Source organism: Jaculus jaculus, chromosome 2 (genome assembly GCF_020740685.1).
Source record: "Jaculus jaculus isolate mJacJac1 chromosome 2, mJacJac1.mat.Y.cur, whole genome shotgun sequence".
In the NCBI taxonomy this organism is placed as follows: Eukaryota; Metazoa; Chordata; class Mammalia; order Rodentia; family Dipodidae; genus Jaculus; species Jaculus jaculus.
Genome location: NC_059103.1, coordinates 170,549,839 through 170,564,515, shown reverse-complemented (window position 1 = coordinate 170,564,515; position 14,677 = coordinate 170,549,839). Strand labels below are relative to the sequence as shown.

General features: G+C 39.5%; 1 protein-coding gene across 3 annotated transcripts in view; it reads left to right on the top strand.

Annotated features, from left to right (window-relative positions):
* Nucleotides 1-14,677, top strand: part of Rgs22 (regulator of G protein signaling 22) — a 157,196-nt gene that overhangs the window by 130,379 nt on the left and 12,140 nt on the right. For all 3 annotated transcript variants that reach the window (XM_045144085.1, XM_045144086.1, XM_045144087.1), the window contains 3 exons: nt 1,946-2,014; nt 5,060-5,221; nt 13,578-13,757. In XM_045144085.1, the coding sequence (XP_045000020.1) occupies nt 1,946-2,014; nt 5,060-5,221; nt 13,578-13,757 (411 nt within the window). The remainder of the gene's footprint in view (nt 1-1,945; nt 2,015-5,059; nt 5,222-13,577; nt 13,758-14,677) is intronic.

Here is a 14,677-nt window from a genome sequence, read left to right as displayed (position 1 = left end):
CAGAGTCCCAAATAAAATGATATTAGAAAAATGAGATTTTAAAATATAAAATGTCACCAGGTATAGTAGCACATGTCTTTAATCCCAGAATTTCAGAGGCAGAAGTAGGAGGATTGTTGTGAGTTCAAGACCACCTTAGGCTACATACTGAATTTTAGGTCACCCTGGGCTAGAATGAGACCCTACCTCAAAAAACCACACACACACACACACACACACACACACACACACACACACACACACACAATGTCCACATGTACTGATGTGAAAGATATTATTTAATTCAATACATAGAAGATTAATCTCATTATATTTACTTCTATCCATATGTCTACATGCATATATCTATCTATGCATATCCAACTGCTTATTTATGCAGACATCATTCTATCTGTCTGTCTGTCATCCATTCTTTTGTTTGTGCTTACAGACAAAGACCCAAAAGGATCTGGCTCATGGGGAATAGGTTTGGACATTGGGAAAGAGTTTTTACTTTTTATTTCATAAAGCAGGTTTGCTTATTTTGCTTTTGTGTTATATGATTAGCACATCTAAAAAGAGGTGACCTTAATCTTCACACAAATAGCGGAAAAGTTAAAAAATGTGTAATTTTGAATTTGAACAAGTTTTAACTTAAAAAAGCTGAAAAAAACTTCCCTTTATATTGTGTTTAATTAGTCAAACATTTGAGGCCTACCTATGAGAAAATAGTACAGCTGGAATACAAAATTTATAATATGGAGAAGAACTGACTTGTTTTAGGCAAAATGTTTCTGGAAACAAGCCTTGGGAAAACTCAATAGCATTCCTTTTCTTTAGGGAAACTCCAGTTGTCTATCCAAAGCCAAGTAAAATGACATTTGGATTACAAATATTACTTACCACATTTTCTCATTATGTTTACCACAGCCATGTTATTGTAACTTGTAGTCATTTCCTGACAGCATTCTTTGGGTGGTCAGCAAAATAAACTACTTCTAGCAGCCTTCGGCCAAAGACAAAAAGGAGTGATAATTCCTGATAAAATGATGTTGGGGTGTTTCCCACACTGAAGGAAAGAGGTGACACCCAAGCTTTAGAAAAGATGTAGGCTAGGGTAGGTCTGGGAATTCTGCAAAGATTACCAAATTTCTTCTCAGGTTGCAGCTCTCAGGAAGACTCAGGTCTAGGCTCGTGCTTGTGGCTCAGTTGCTGCTGGGCTCGACTAGTATGCACGGAGCCCTGGCTTCAAGCTACAGCACTGTCGAAAGCAAACAAACAAACTCAGCCCGTGGATCCTAGTCATCGTCTAAGGTCTTTAGATGAGCTGTCTGCTGTGGACAGCACAGGTTCAGCTGGAGCAGTTGTTCGGGAAGAGGAACTGTATAGTCACTAACCCCAAGCAATACAGTTCTCCCTTGGCATCTAGGGAGGACCCCTACGGTACCAAAAATCTGAAGATGCTCAAGTCTCTCAGCTGAAATGAGGTCATGTTGGCATATGATTGATTGTGTTCATGCTCTCTTATGATTTAAATCATCACTAGATTTCTTGTCAAATGCAGAAACCCTGGCTACAGGTGGTCACCAGTATCATCTGTATTTCTGTGTTAAGAGTAACTTTGGGGCTTTTCTAAAATTAGTTATGGAAAAAATAGAGTAGAAAAATAGCATAAAAATCCAAGAGTTGTACTTAAGGCTAGCGTCAGTTCTCCTGTATTTTGCCTTTGGAGCAGTGCAGTGGGTGTTGTTATCTAGCAGATGGGGAGACCAGGGCCTGGAAATGAGTTAACTCCCCCAGATCCCTGAGCGCAGGGCTCTCCCTTCTCAGTCTGTCTCTTCCGTCTCAGTGGCACTTTCTTATCCAGCTTGACCTCCACCTCATTCCTTAAGCCTATTAAACTGCTAAATGATTCAAAGTTTGAATGTTCTGAGTAACTGGATAAAATAATTGATTTTGCTTTTAGCTACAGATGGAAGACATAGCAGAGGAACTTTTACTACAGAAGCATGAAAGGAAAATTGGGGTTTGGAAGGCAAGTAATTATATTCATCCTCTTGTAAAATCTGCTCTGTCAAAGTATGATTTTCCTCTCCTTCTTGTTCAAGGCCCTCACCACGCACACTGCTTCCTAAACCTCCAACTGACACTGGCAGTGCCCTTGCTCAGCAGATGGGATTTAGGAAGAGAATGATTCTGCAGAGCACTCTTCTTGAGTCCTTTGCCCTGCCCAACTGTGGAAGTGTGTGTTGGCCTTTGAACATGAATTTTTTCCAGCGAAGTTCTTGATTTGATCTTCAGCATTGAAAAACATATTTTAAAATTCTGCTTGTGACAAGCTGTTCTTCTGAGCATATGGTAGTTTCTTTATGATGGAGAGTGGATTACACAAAAAGAATGCGTAGTATATAGTAAAACCAGCCAGTTAAGTTATTTTACATTGCCTTCTTAAAATTATAGTTTAGTTTTGAAAGAATTAAGGTGACTATCATTTTGTAGTGATTGCCCATTTTGCTTCTTAACAAGCATAGCCTTCTTTGTGAGTCTGTAAGCTCATATATATTTATTTAGCCTGTGGAAGTTATGACAAATGTCCAGCTAGACTTTGGTGACCCCTGCAAATAGACAAACAAAGATAAAAAATGCATTTGCATTCTAGAGGAATGCATTTTATCTTTGGATACTCTTTCTACATTTTTTCTCTTTTAAGTGTTTTTACTGAAATACTAAGTATAATAAGCTTGTATTTTATAATATTATAAGTTCTACTTCATATTATTTTCTATTAGTTAAATTACAAGTTTCCATTAAATTACCAAGTTTTGGGATCTTAAGAAGCAGGTCTTAAAAATTATTTGTTGAGTGGGTTTTTGAATAAACATCCCAGTTTATTCCGTAGTTGTTCCTATTTATAGGGCTATAATTTTAATATGGGCCAGATGTTAAGGGTCTTAAGAGCATAGCATGTGCCTCACTAAATAATGATAGACATCTATGTACTTTATCTGGCTTAATGGCACCACCATTCATGCAAACTGCCTGGAGTAGCTGTCACCTCCTAGTTCCAAGTTGGATGTCCTCAAAGCCCTTCACTGTAAAGGCTTTCCCTCTCCATAGAGAATTAGTTACTGTCTTCTTGATATTCATGTAGTATGTTTTGCACTACTTCCTTAAACATTTGTACTGGTGGTCATATATGACTTACTTCAAGGAATTTAATGTAATGTCAGTAATGGATATTTTTCATGTAACTTAATCATTAATATAATTTTTTGTCTACCTAAAGAATTGCCTTTAGAGTGATGCTTCCTTGTATGGACATATGCTAAAATCAACATTGGGGACTACAAAAAAATTTAAAAATATTTGGTAATTGAATAAAATCTATTTATATTTTTGAATCTGAGAGAGTAAAGGAGATTGATTATGGGATTTGAAATGGGCAAAGTATACAAAAAGATGTATACCTAAAAATTTTGACAATATAAAACAGATACATATTAAAAATACCCTTAAGCATTACTAAAATATCATGAGTACTTCTAGATGTCATAATATGTGAAGTAAAACTTTCGGTCAGAGGAATGGTATTATTTAAAAAGAGCTGGGGGAGGGTCATGGGGGGATTGCTTAGCAGTTAAGGCATTTGCCTGCAAAGCCAAAGGACCCAGTTTCAATTCCCCAGGACCCACATTAGCCAGATGTACAAGGGGGCACATGCATCTTGAGTTCATTTGCAGTGGCTAGAGGCCCTGGCATGCTCATTCTCTCTCTCTCCCTCTTTCTCTATCAAATAAATAAATAAAAATAAAATATTAAAAAGAGCTGGGGTGCAGCTGGGTCATAGAACACTCATTTAGCATGCAGTATCCTTGCTTCCATCCCTAAACCATAAAAATAATCCATTCATTGATATTAAGAATTGTAATAATTCTTAATCAATATTCATCATCTATTATTCAAATGATCTAAAGATCTCTTGTCTGAAAACATTATCTAAGCCAGATAAAATTATAGTGAAGTAAAATTTTTAATCTAAATTATAGAATTGATTTTTCTTAAAAATAAATCACCTTGCCAGTCATGGTGGTGCACACTTTTAATCCCAGCCTTTGGGAGGCAGAGGTAGGAAGATCTCTGTGAGTTCGAGGCCACCCTGAGAGTACAGAGTGAATTCCAAATCAGCCTGGACTAGAGTGAGACCCTACCTTGAAAAACCAAAAAATAAAATCACCTTAAATGTTCAACCATCTTACATTTTAAAAGACAAGAATATTATGTAATAATAAGATAAATAATGTGATAATATGTAATTATAATCACTATGTTCTCTTTCAGTTCTGAAATCACACTATGCATGTGTAAATAGTTTTTCACCTTGGTCCCAAACTGTAATGACTGTTAATATTCTTAAATGGTATAGCTATGTGCAGACCATCCAGTCACTTCTTTTTCTATTTACCATCTAAAAAAAGACAGCCATTAAAAAAAAATCAGTATGGCCTGCAAGGCCTAAGAATGCTTGTTCCAATCTCCAGGTCCCATGTAGCCGGCTGCAAGTGTTGCAAACATGCAATGCCACAGATGCACACAAGGGGGCGCATGCATCTGGAGTTCGTTCACAGCAGCTGAATGGCCGGGCGCTCTCATTCTCTTTCTTTGCCTCTTTCTCTCTCCCTCTGTCTCAAAAAAAAAAAAAAAAAAAATTAAAAACGAAATCAAGTTTTAAAAATACTTAATTTCTCTTTATCTACTAATTTATTTATTTAAGAGAGAGAGAGAGAGAGAAAGAGAATGGGTGCACCAGGGCCTCTAGCCACTGCAAAGATGCATGCGCTACCATGTACATCTGGCTAACATGGGTTCTGGGGAATTGAACTTGGGTTTTGTAGGCACATGCCCTAACCACTGCACTAAGTCGAGGATTAGTAGTTGGAGGGGACTGTGAAATTCTATTTTTGTATTCATACCACAACTCTCTATAGCCAGATTAAAGGAAAGAGAAATTGGTGGCTTTAGCATAATTAATTTTCTTACTACATTTTAGAGAATATCTGATTTTCTATATTGTTTTGCACAGCCTGCAGAGAGTAAATGGATATCTTCATGTGCTGATATTATCGCTTTCCGTAAAGCATTATTGAATCCAGTTACTGCAAAACAGTTTCAACGTTTTGTGGCTCTAAAAGGAGATTTATTGGAAAATGGGGTACTTTTTTGGCAAGAAGTACAAAAATACAAGGTATTGTATTGAGAATGTGAGAAAACCACTTTTGGAGGAGGGGGTGCATAAGAATATCAGATTCTTAACTATAACTTTGTGGATACGATTTGTACAATATATCCAAATTTTGCCAAACTTCATACCAATATTTGAATATTGAGATGCTTATTATCTGTTGTCTAGATACACTTATTATTATACAGTGTATAGTAAGCCTGAACCCCAATAGTTAGGACATTGAACCAACCTAGGTGCCATCAACTAATGAATGGACAGTGACAATGTGGTGTATATACAATGGAATCTTATTCAGCTGTAAAATAAAAAAATGAAGCTATGAAATTAAAGGAAATTGATGGAATTAGAAAAAAAAGATACCACATTTCTCTCTTATATGTGAATCCTAACTTTTAAGGCTTGTATGTATGTAAATAAGGGGCCATAGGAGTGAGCATTGGCTATGATTCAAGGTAGACTACCGAGGGGGGAACAAGAGGGAACAAGAAGGGGGAAAGGGATAAAAGGACAAGTAATATGAAAGCAGAAAGGAGGTGATATTGTGAAGGAAGGCACAACAAAAGAGGGGAGGAGGGAAATGGGGAGAAGGAAAACAAAATATTGTTTGAAAACACTATAATAAATCACAATTCTTTGTATGCTAGTTAAAATTTTTAATTTATTTTTTAAAAGATTTTGAAAATGTGATCCCTAAAATGATAGTATTAGAAATTGTAAAATATTAACATGCATTATGGTCTAGTGTGTATAATTATGATTTTTAAGTATATCTCTACATCTCATATATCTATATCTATAACTGCATCATACACATTTTTCCCTGAAGATATCCATATTTAGTATATCTGTATAACCAAGATCTTTTAATGAAAATTTTTTATAATTATAATAGATAATCATAACCAAAGATACTGGTTTATAGATAATCCAACAAAGGTGAGAAAGGACTTTTTTAAAATATATATTTTATTTTATTTGAGACACAGAGAGAGGAGGGTGAGACACAGAGAGAGAGAGAGAGAGAGAGAGAGAGAGAGAGAGAGAGAGGGAGAGAATGGGTGCACCAGGGCCTCTAGCTTTTGCAAACGAACTCCAGATGCATGTGCTACCTTGTGCATCTGTCTTACATGGATCCTGGGGAATTGAACCTGGGTCCTTAGGCTTCTCAGGCAAGTGCCTTAACCACTAAGCCATCTCTCCAGTCTGAGAAAGGCTTTGTAAGTAGAAAGAGTGGCTGACTTCTTAACAAAGGAAGTCAAAAGGCAAGGCATTAGGTGCATTGAGCAGACTCCTCTTCACAAATTTTCTCCAAAATACCAGCGACAGCAGCAGGTTTGATTCTTGTGCTCCTGGGGGAGAATTTACCCTGGAGAATACATAGCGCAAGAAAGGAAAGTTTAGTTTCAGCAGGGGAGTAAGTGAGACCACAGTGAGCTCTGGAAAGTGAGGGTGGACAGGCCCACAGTGACAGCAAGGCTCTATCTAGCACCTCCAGCATTTCTCCTCCCCTTGTCTCCTCTTGGGAGAATGGTCTGGAGTGGCTGCATTCCAGGAATAAGCAGAGGGTTTCTTTATGGGTCCTACCTGTAAAGCGGAGAAGCTCACTAGGAGAAGGGGCAGCGGTGCCTCGCTGTGTGCTCTTCAGGGAAGGCCTCCATGGGAGTTGGCCAGAGCCTGTCCAGGCTGGCTTTGTTTTTCCCAGAGCCCCATTCTTCTCTTAACTGATTAACTTGAATGCCTCATAACACAGCTGCTAGCCCTCTTATTTATCCTCCCTGGTGTTTCTGGCCTCACTGCTTTAACTCTAATAGGTTATTGCAGTCCGGTTCGCATTGCTGGTAGAAATCACCCAACCAAGAGCAGCTTCTGGGAAAAAGAGGTTTATTTGGCTTACAGGCTCGAGGGGAAGCTCTACGATGGCAGGGGAAAATGATGGCATGAGCAGAGGGTGGACATCACCCCCTGGCCAACATAAGATGGACCACAGCAACAGGAAGGTGTGCCAAACACTGGCATGGGGAAACTGGCTATAAAGCCCATAAGCCCGCCCCCAACAATACACTCCCTCCAGGAGGCATTAATTCTCAAATCTCCATCAGCTGGGAACCTAGCATTCAGAACACCTAAGTTTATGGGGGACACCTGAATCAAACCACCACATAGGTACAAAGGGAATTATTTTCAAACTAAAGTGTTTAATAAAGTCATAGAGACTTTTTGCCTTGAACAAGAGAAAGGGACTTGTGTGTTGCTGTCTAAATGTATCTAAAAAGATATTGAGCCTCTGGTTAAATGAAATGTTCCTAGGTATGTGGACTAATTTCCTTGAAAGAATCCTAGTTTGTTATATTGTAAAAACAAAAAAAAAGGAAATAAAAACAAAATTATAATTTCAGAGAATAATGCTTTGTAGGCCTATAAATAAGTGTATATTGCACGTCTTTTATAGAGTTGTTCATTGTACTAGTAGCTGCTTATTAAAATCCAAGTTTTCAGTCTGGAGAGATGGCTCAGCAATTAAATGCACTTCCTGCACAGCATGAAGGTCTGAGGGGGCCTGAAACTGCCCAAGTTCTAATCTCCAACTCCCATGCAAGCAGCTTGGCCTGGCCTACCATGCCTGTAACCCCAATCCTACAAAGGAGAGCAGAGAATAGAGAATCGCCCAGGCTTATGAAAAATAGCAAGCTACAGTAGCAGTAAGAGACTCTGGCTCAAAGAACAGTAGGAAGAACACTGTAGAGTGACACCCAATGTTCTGCTCAGGTCCCCATAGGCAAATGACACCCTCCATCACCTGCTGGGGACAGTGCATGGAATGAGGCAAGGGCACACAGCTTTGCATACACCACACACCACACCATATTACACTACACCACACCACACCACACCATGCCACGCCACACTACACCACACCACACCATACCACATTACATCAAAGTGAATTATACACACAAGCAAGCAAAAAAAAAAAAAAAAAAAATCCGAGCTTTAATCAACATACCTTGAAACTGTTTCCTACCCTTTTCTGTTATCAGCCACTTTTGTACTACTCTCAGCTTAGGCTATAACAGAAAAAGAATTGGTTGAGCATATTCTTTCCCAAGAATAATATTACCATATTGTTTGAGAATTAGAAATAGGCAGTCTTTGATTAATGAGTGAGCAGAACTGTAAACACAACCCTGCTAGTACATGAGGTAACTCAATAAATCTTATTTAAAGGTCTTTTAGGGCTGGAGAGCTGGCTCAGCAGTTAAGGTGCTGGCCTGTAAAGCTGAAGGACTCATGTTCAACTCTCCAGGTCCCACGTAAGCCAGGCACATGTGGTGATGCCAGCTTGCAGGGTTGCACATGCACATAAGGGGGACACACATGTCTGGAGTTTGATTGCAATGGCTGAAGCCCCGGTGTGCTAATTCTCTCTCTCCCTCTTTCTCACTCTTGCTCTCACATTAAAATATATATATATAAAAGAAAAAACATAGACTCTTAGAGTCAAGCCTTAGTTTTCTGACTTCCCTTAAAGTCCATTTCAATATTTCTTCGGCAGTACAGCATGACAAACTTATAATACTTCGAGCTGTATTTAAAAAAATAAAATTATTTTGAAAGTCTCACTATATAGCTCAAACTTCCTCAAACTCACTATGTAGTCCAGGCTGGCCTCTAACTTGTGGTGATCCTCCTCCCTCCATGTGGTGGAATCACAGGTGTGTGTCACCATACTCAGCTAGCTATGGAGCTAATATGATTTGGAGTGTACTGATCAGCGTTCCATCACTGTGACAAAAATACATGACAGGACACCTTAACAGGAGGAATTAATGTTTTTGTCCATCATGGTGGGAAGGCATGGAAAAGAATAGTTCATATCATGGCAGCCCAGAAGCAAAGAAGGGAAATACAGGAAGGGCCAGGGCGAAAGACCCAGTGACATGCCTTCATCTCCTACTTCCTCCAAGTAGGCCCCACTCTACCTCCCAATCATATTATATATCCACACAGGAGCTAAGCCATTCACTACATCAAAACCCTAATAATGCGATTGTCTTTGGAACCATCACAGGCACACTCAGAATTAAGCTTTCGTAATCTCCTAGGTACTTCTTTTTTCTTTTATTGTTATTATTATTATCAATAACATATTTTGATGCATCATGTGTTGGTACCCTCTTTTTCCTTGTCCCTGCTCCCATTCCACTAGGGACTCTCCTCAGTGGGGTTGCAGGTATTCCCCATGGTGTTGTAGTTTATATGTTGTGGGAGCAGCAGTCAGTTATTTTTGTGGGGCAGAAATGCCTCTGGACGTGATGTCTCAACCTGTGGCTTTCACAATCTTTCCATCCCTTCTTCTGCAAAATTCCCTGAGCCATCATGGGTGAGTTTTAAATTTACTTCAGTTATGAGCTCTTGGGAGCCTCTGGATCTCTGCTTTGGTAGGTGTTGAGTCTGTCTCCTTCACCCTGGCATTGATTATCAGGAACAGAATGGAAGCAGCACTCTTGCTTGTCTCCCCAATTCCTCTGTAGATTCAGATGTGGCTTGGTTGAAGTGTGAGGGGTAGTTTATCTCCTCTGGGTCTTGCTACTTTCTGAAAAAGAAAAACAGATTTTCTAAAAGAGAGTCAAGTCAGCATAGCTTAAATGGGATAAGCATTATTAAGTTAGGGAGAATTTGATGTATGTAACCCCTTTTAACCAAAGACTAGTGAGAGCTTGATACTGGAGTACATAATCTTTGTCTCCATAGGATTCTGACCTGGTTCCTAGTTCCCGATATGGGTTTCTTTCCATTGAGCAGATCTCTTAGCCAGTCAGAAAGCTATTGGTTGTCCACCAAGGCTGTGTGCCACTATTGCACTGGTGTGTACATCCTGTCAGGGTGTCTGCTTCTGAGTAGCTTAGACCTCTGGTTGCTCAGACCATTGTTGGCCACTTTCCCCCAGTAGCTCATGTAGTGCTTTCCAGCACTAGTTGGGCTAACTGTCTGGGATCTGGCTTTCTTCCAGATTCCATCCAGGTCTCTCCATGTGCTGTCTTGACAGCATATGGTGTCTTCAGCAATGGGGTCTTACCTTTTGCCTCAGGTGGGTAATCAAGTGCTTTGACAGAAACCTGTTTTGTTTTGGGGACCTCATAGGTCTCTCCCATCAATAGCTCATTATGGGTAGCAACCAATGTAACCAAGTTGACAAGATGAATAGTCATAGGGAGTAAATTTGTTCATCAAAGAAGCATATCTAATCAAATGTGCCAGACATTCTTCTAGACTATAGGAATAAAAAGGTGTCTACTACACACTGCCCTTTCTCAAAGAGAGTGACACCCATGGAAACAAATATTAGGAACCATGCTCAGACAAGGTATTGTTTTAGCAGGAGTTTTTAAGAGGAGTTTTCACAGGAGTGGGGAGGTAGGTGGTCAGGGAGGTCTCAACACAGGTGTTGACATATGCATTGGGTCTTGAGGGAGTTTGACAGTTGAAAGACATTCCATCCAACAAAATCTTACTGTGCTATTATTGGTTCGCTCATGAAAATTTGTTTGGAGGTTCTAGTGGGGAAGTTCATCTGCCTATATACTCTTGACTGAAGAATAGTCCTCTTCTGTCTGTGAAGATCATGCTCCTCAACTGAACACACAGCTCCATCTGCCAATCAACCAGGGTGATCGATGAGGTGACAGTTGTCACAAGATTGCCCTTACAGCCATGATTTACTTCTATCGTTTCCTGTCTGCCTTATATCATCTTAACGATTTTCTTGTTGTACTGGGTTTATTCATCACAAGAGCACTGTCAGGTCAAGGGTGTTGTTCTCACCATTCCACAGACGAACATGCTAAAGGACAGACACGCCAAGATGCTCCCAGTGTCACACAGCTACTCCCATGAGCCAGGATTTCCACCAAGTCCTTTTAATTAAAAAGCCTGTGTCTGTAACATAAAGCTGTGCTGCTTCCTGTTGATAAGGGTGGTAATATGTGAGGAAATGGCTAGGATGATCATGGTCAAACATTGTTCTTGGATTGTGAAAAATTGAAGCCAAATGTTCAACAGGACATTGGTTACTTAATACATCTCTGCAACAGAATCCTCTGCAGCCAATATGAATTATGTTGTAGAAGAATAATGATGAGAAAAGATATATATATCATTGGTTTTTTTTTTAACTAGTTAGTGGAAAATGTGATTTAGTATAATATTTGTGTTCATGAGATTATCCATAGTGAAATACTGGAAGGATATATGCATCTAGCATGTATTTGTTGAGCTCCCTTCCAAGGGCCAAACTAAATCCTGAAGATACAACAATGATCAGAGCAGTGTCAAGGGAGGGACAGTGGGTATTCAAGGCAATTCAGAGAGCAGACCCAGGGTGCTCAATGAGTTGGTAAAATGTGCGTATCTCGTAGACTGAAGGAGTCACAGAAAGCTAACTGGAGGGAAGCATGCTTAACCTCAGTAATAGGTAAGAGTGAACTAGGCTAGTAGCATGATCAGCTAGAACAATGAGGGAAAAATATCAGTTATGATTCTAAGTTCTATCCCTTTAACCACACTTAATTTTATTTTACAAACTTATATTCCATAATTATAAATCAGGCTCACCAGATAATTATAATCCCATCAGCAATGGCAGTCTGCATATTTGGTAACATATCAAACATGCAGTATAAATAGTTTTTTTCTGAGGTGATATTAATAATAATATAATATATACATATATTGTGTTTTTCCAACATAACATAATAAAATGTACATAAACTTTTACTATAACTTGTACCAGGATTTTCCTTTCTTGACTATCCTTAAAACAACTATCACAATGATGGTATTCACTGAGTACTTAATAAAGAAATACTAGATCTCTCTGTCCTAGAATTAGAAGTTTCCGAATTGTTTTGTTTTCATTTGATTTATACTGCAATGTTTTTGACATAAAATGCTAATAAATGATAGGCTAAGCTATCTATTTAAAAATAAAAAGGGCTAGAGAGATGGCTCAGAAGTTAAGGCACTTGCCTCTAAAGCCTAAGAACCTGGGTTTGATTCCCCTGTACCCATGTAAAGCCAGATGCACAAGGAGATACTTGCATCTCAAGTTTGTTTGCAACAGCTGGAGGCCTTGGAGTGCCCATGCTGTCTGTCTGTCTCTTCTATCTCTCCCTGCTGACAAATAAATACATACAAAGTATTTTTTAAAAGAAAGAATTAGCCCTATATGTATAACTTCTAAAAGCAGATTGTTGTAATGTCATACCATTACATTAAAGGTTTTTCTAAAGAAGATGGTGTAATGGTATGGTTTAAATTTCACCTGTGCCACAGCTCATGTGTTGAACAGCTAATGGCACTGTTTTGGGAAGTTGTGGAAACTTTGGGAGGTGGGGCTTACCTAGAGGAAGTGGGTAGCTGGGAGTGTAACCTTGAAGATTATGTACGTGAGCCAGGCATGGTGGCACATGCCTTTAATCCCAGCATTTGGGAGCCAGAGGTAGGAGGATCACCATGAGTTTGAGGCCACCCTGAGATTCCATAATGAATTCCAGGTCAGCCTGGGATAGAGTGAAACCCTACCTCAAAAAAAAAAAAATGTTTATATACATGAACCCTGATTCCTTTCTATGAACCATGAGGGGAGTCGCCTCTGCCACATGCCACGCTGGCAGGAAGTTCTGTCATCTCAGTGTCATAGTCAATTCAGAACCATGGGCTTTAACCTCGGAAGCTGTGAGCCAAAGTAAGTAACTCCTCCCTTTAAGTTGTTTTTCTTGACTCTTTGGTCACAGTGACACTTAAATGACTAATACAGATGGTGTAAATGAAGTAGGAGAGATACTAAATGCTATGTAACCATACAACTGTTTAGCAGCAATGAGCCTATTTTATTGCCAGCCCTTTTATAGAAAGTCCAAAATAAGAGTTTTTATGTCCACTTGTAGTCAGAGTTTGATTGTATTCTCAGTCTTCGAAGAAACCTGTGCATACCCCTGTCATAATGTTAATAACTATTCCACATTTGAGTAATGCACTTTCTAGCTTCTCCTTCATAGAGATTGAACCTTTTAAGGGCACAGGCTGTGTCTGGAAGTTCAGCTCAGTGTCTGGCATGTAGCATGCACTCACTATATAGCTGTTCAGTGAATCAAAGTAGGCACTAACATTGTTCCTTGGCCCAGGAAAATGTAAGTAAAGTATGTGTGTCTGAATTTTAAGTTCCTCAAGTCTAATCACAATGACTTTTAAAGATAGTCCTGACATGTCACAGTGCCCTGTTAAGCTGAAGGGAAAATATAGATAAAGTAAGATGCTTGATGATGCCTTAACCACATACTGTTCTGTCCTGGCTCAGGACTTGTGCCACTCCCACTGTGATGAGTCCATCATCCAGAAGAAGATCACAACGATCATCAACTGCTTCATTAACTCCTGTATCCCACCAGCCCTCCAAATTGACATTCCAGTTGAACAAGCCCAGAAGATTATTGAACACAGAAAGCAATTGGGACCATATGTATTCAGAGAGGCACAGGTAAGAGGTCAGGGCACATGGGTAAGCAAATTAAAATACACTGACAATCAAGAGATCCTTTTAAACTGGGTGTGATGGCACACACCTTTAATCCCAGCACTGGCGAGGCAGAGGAAGGAGGATGACTGTGAGTTCTAAGACATGCTGAGACTACATAGTGAATTGCAGGTCAGCCTGGGCTAGAGCAAGACCCTACATCAGAGAGAGAGAGAGAGAGAGAGAAAGAGAGAGAGAGAGAGAGAGAGAGAGAGAGAGAGAGAGAGAGATTCTTTAAAAACTTTTATATCTGTTAATATTTGGCAAGTTTTAAATCCTAAATTGGAATTTATTCTCTGTATTTTTTAAATTTTCATTTATTTATTTGTAAGCAGCAAGGAGAGGAGAGCAATTGGCCTCTTGCCAACCTTAGCCAAACTCCATGCACATGAGCTATTTTGTGCCTCTAGCTTTATGTAGGTACTAGAAAATCGTACCTGGGACATCAGGCTTTACAAGCTAGTACCTCCCATTTCTCCAGCCTGGCATTTATTCTCTTTAGGAAAGATACTATCTTTTAAAAAAATATTTATTTTTTAATTTTTATTTATGTGAGAAAGAGGCAGAGAGAGAGAGAGAGAGAGAGAGAGAGAGAGAGAGAGAGAGAGAGAGAGAGCATTCTCTCCCTGGTACAGACCAGGGCCTGTACCACTGAAAAACCTCCAGATGCATGCACCATCACTGCATCTGGCTTATATAGGTACTGGGGAAATGAACCTGGGTCCTTAGGCTTTGCAGGCAACCATCTCAACTCTAAGCCATCTCTCTAGCTCTGAAAGTATCTTTTCTGTTTTTGAGGTAGGGTCTCACCCTAGCCCAGGCTGTTCTAGAACTCACTCTAGTCATAGGCTGGCCTCAAACTCCCAGCAAGCCTCTTACCTCTG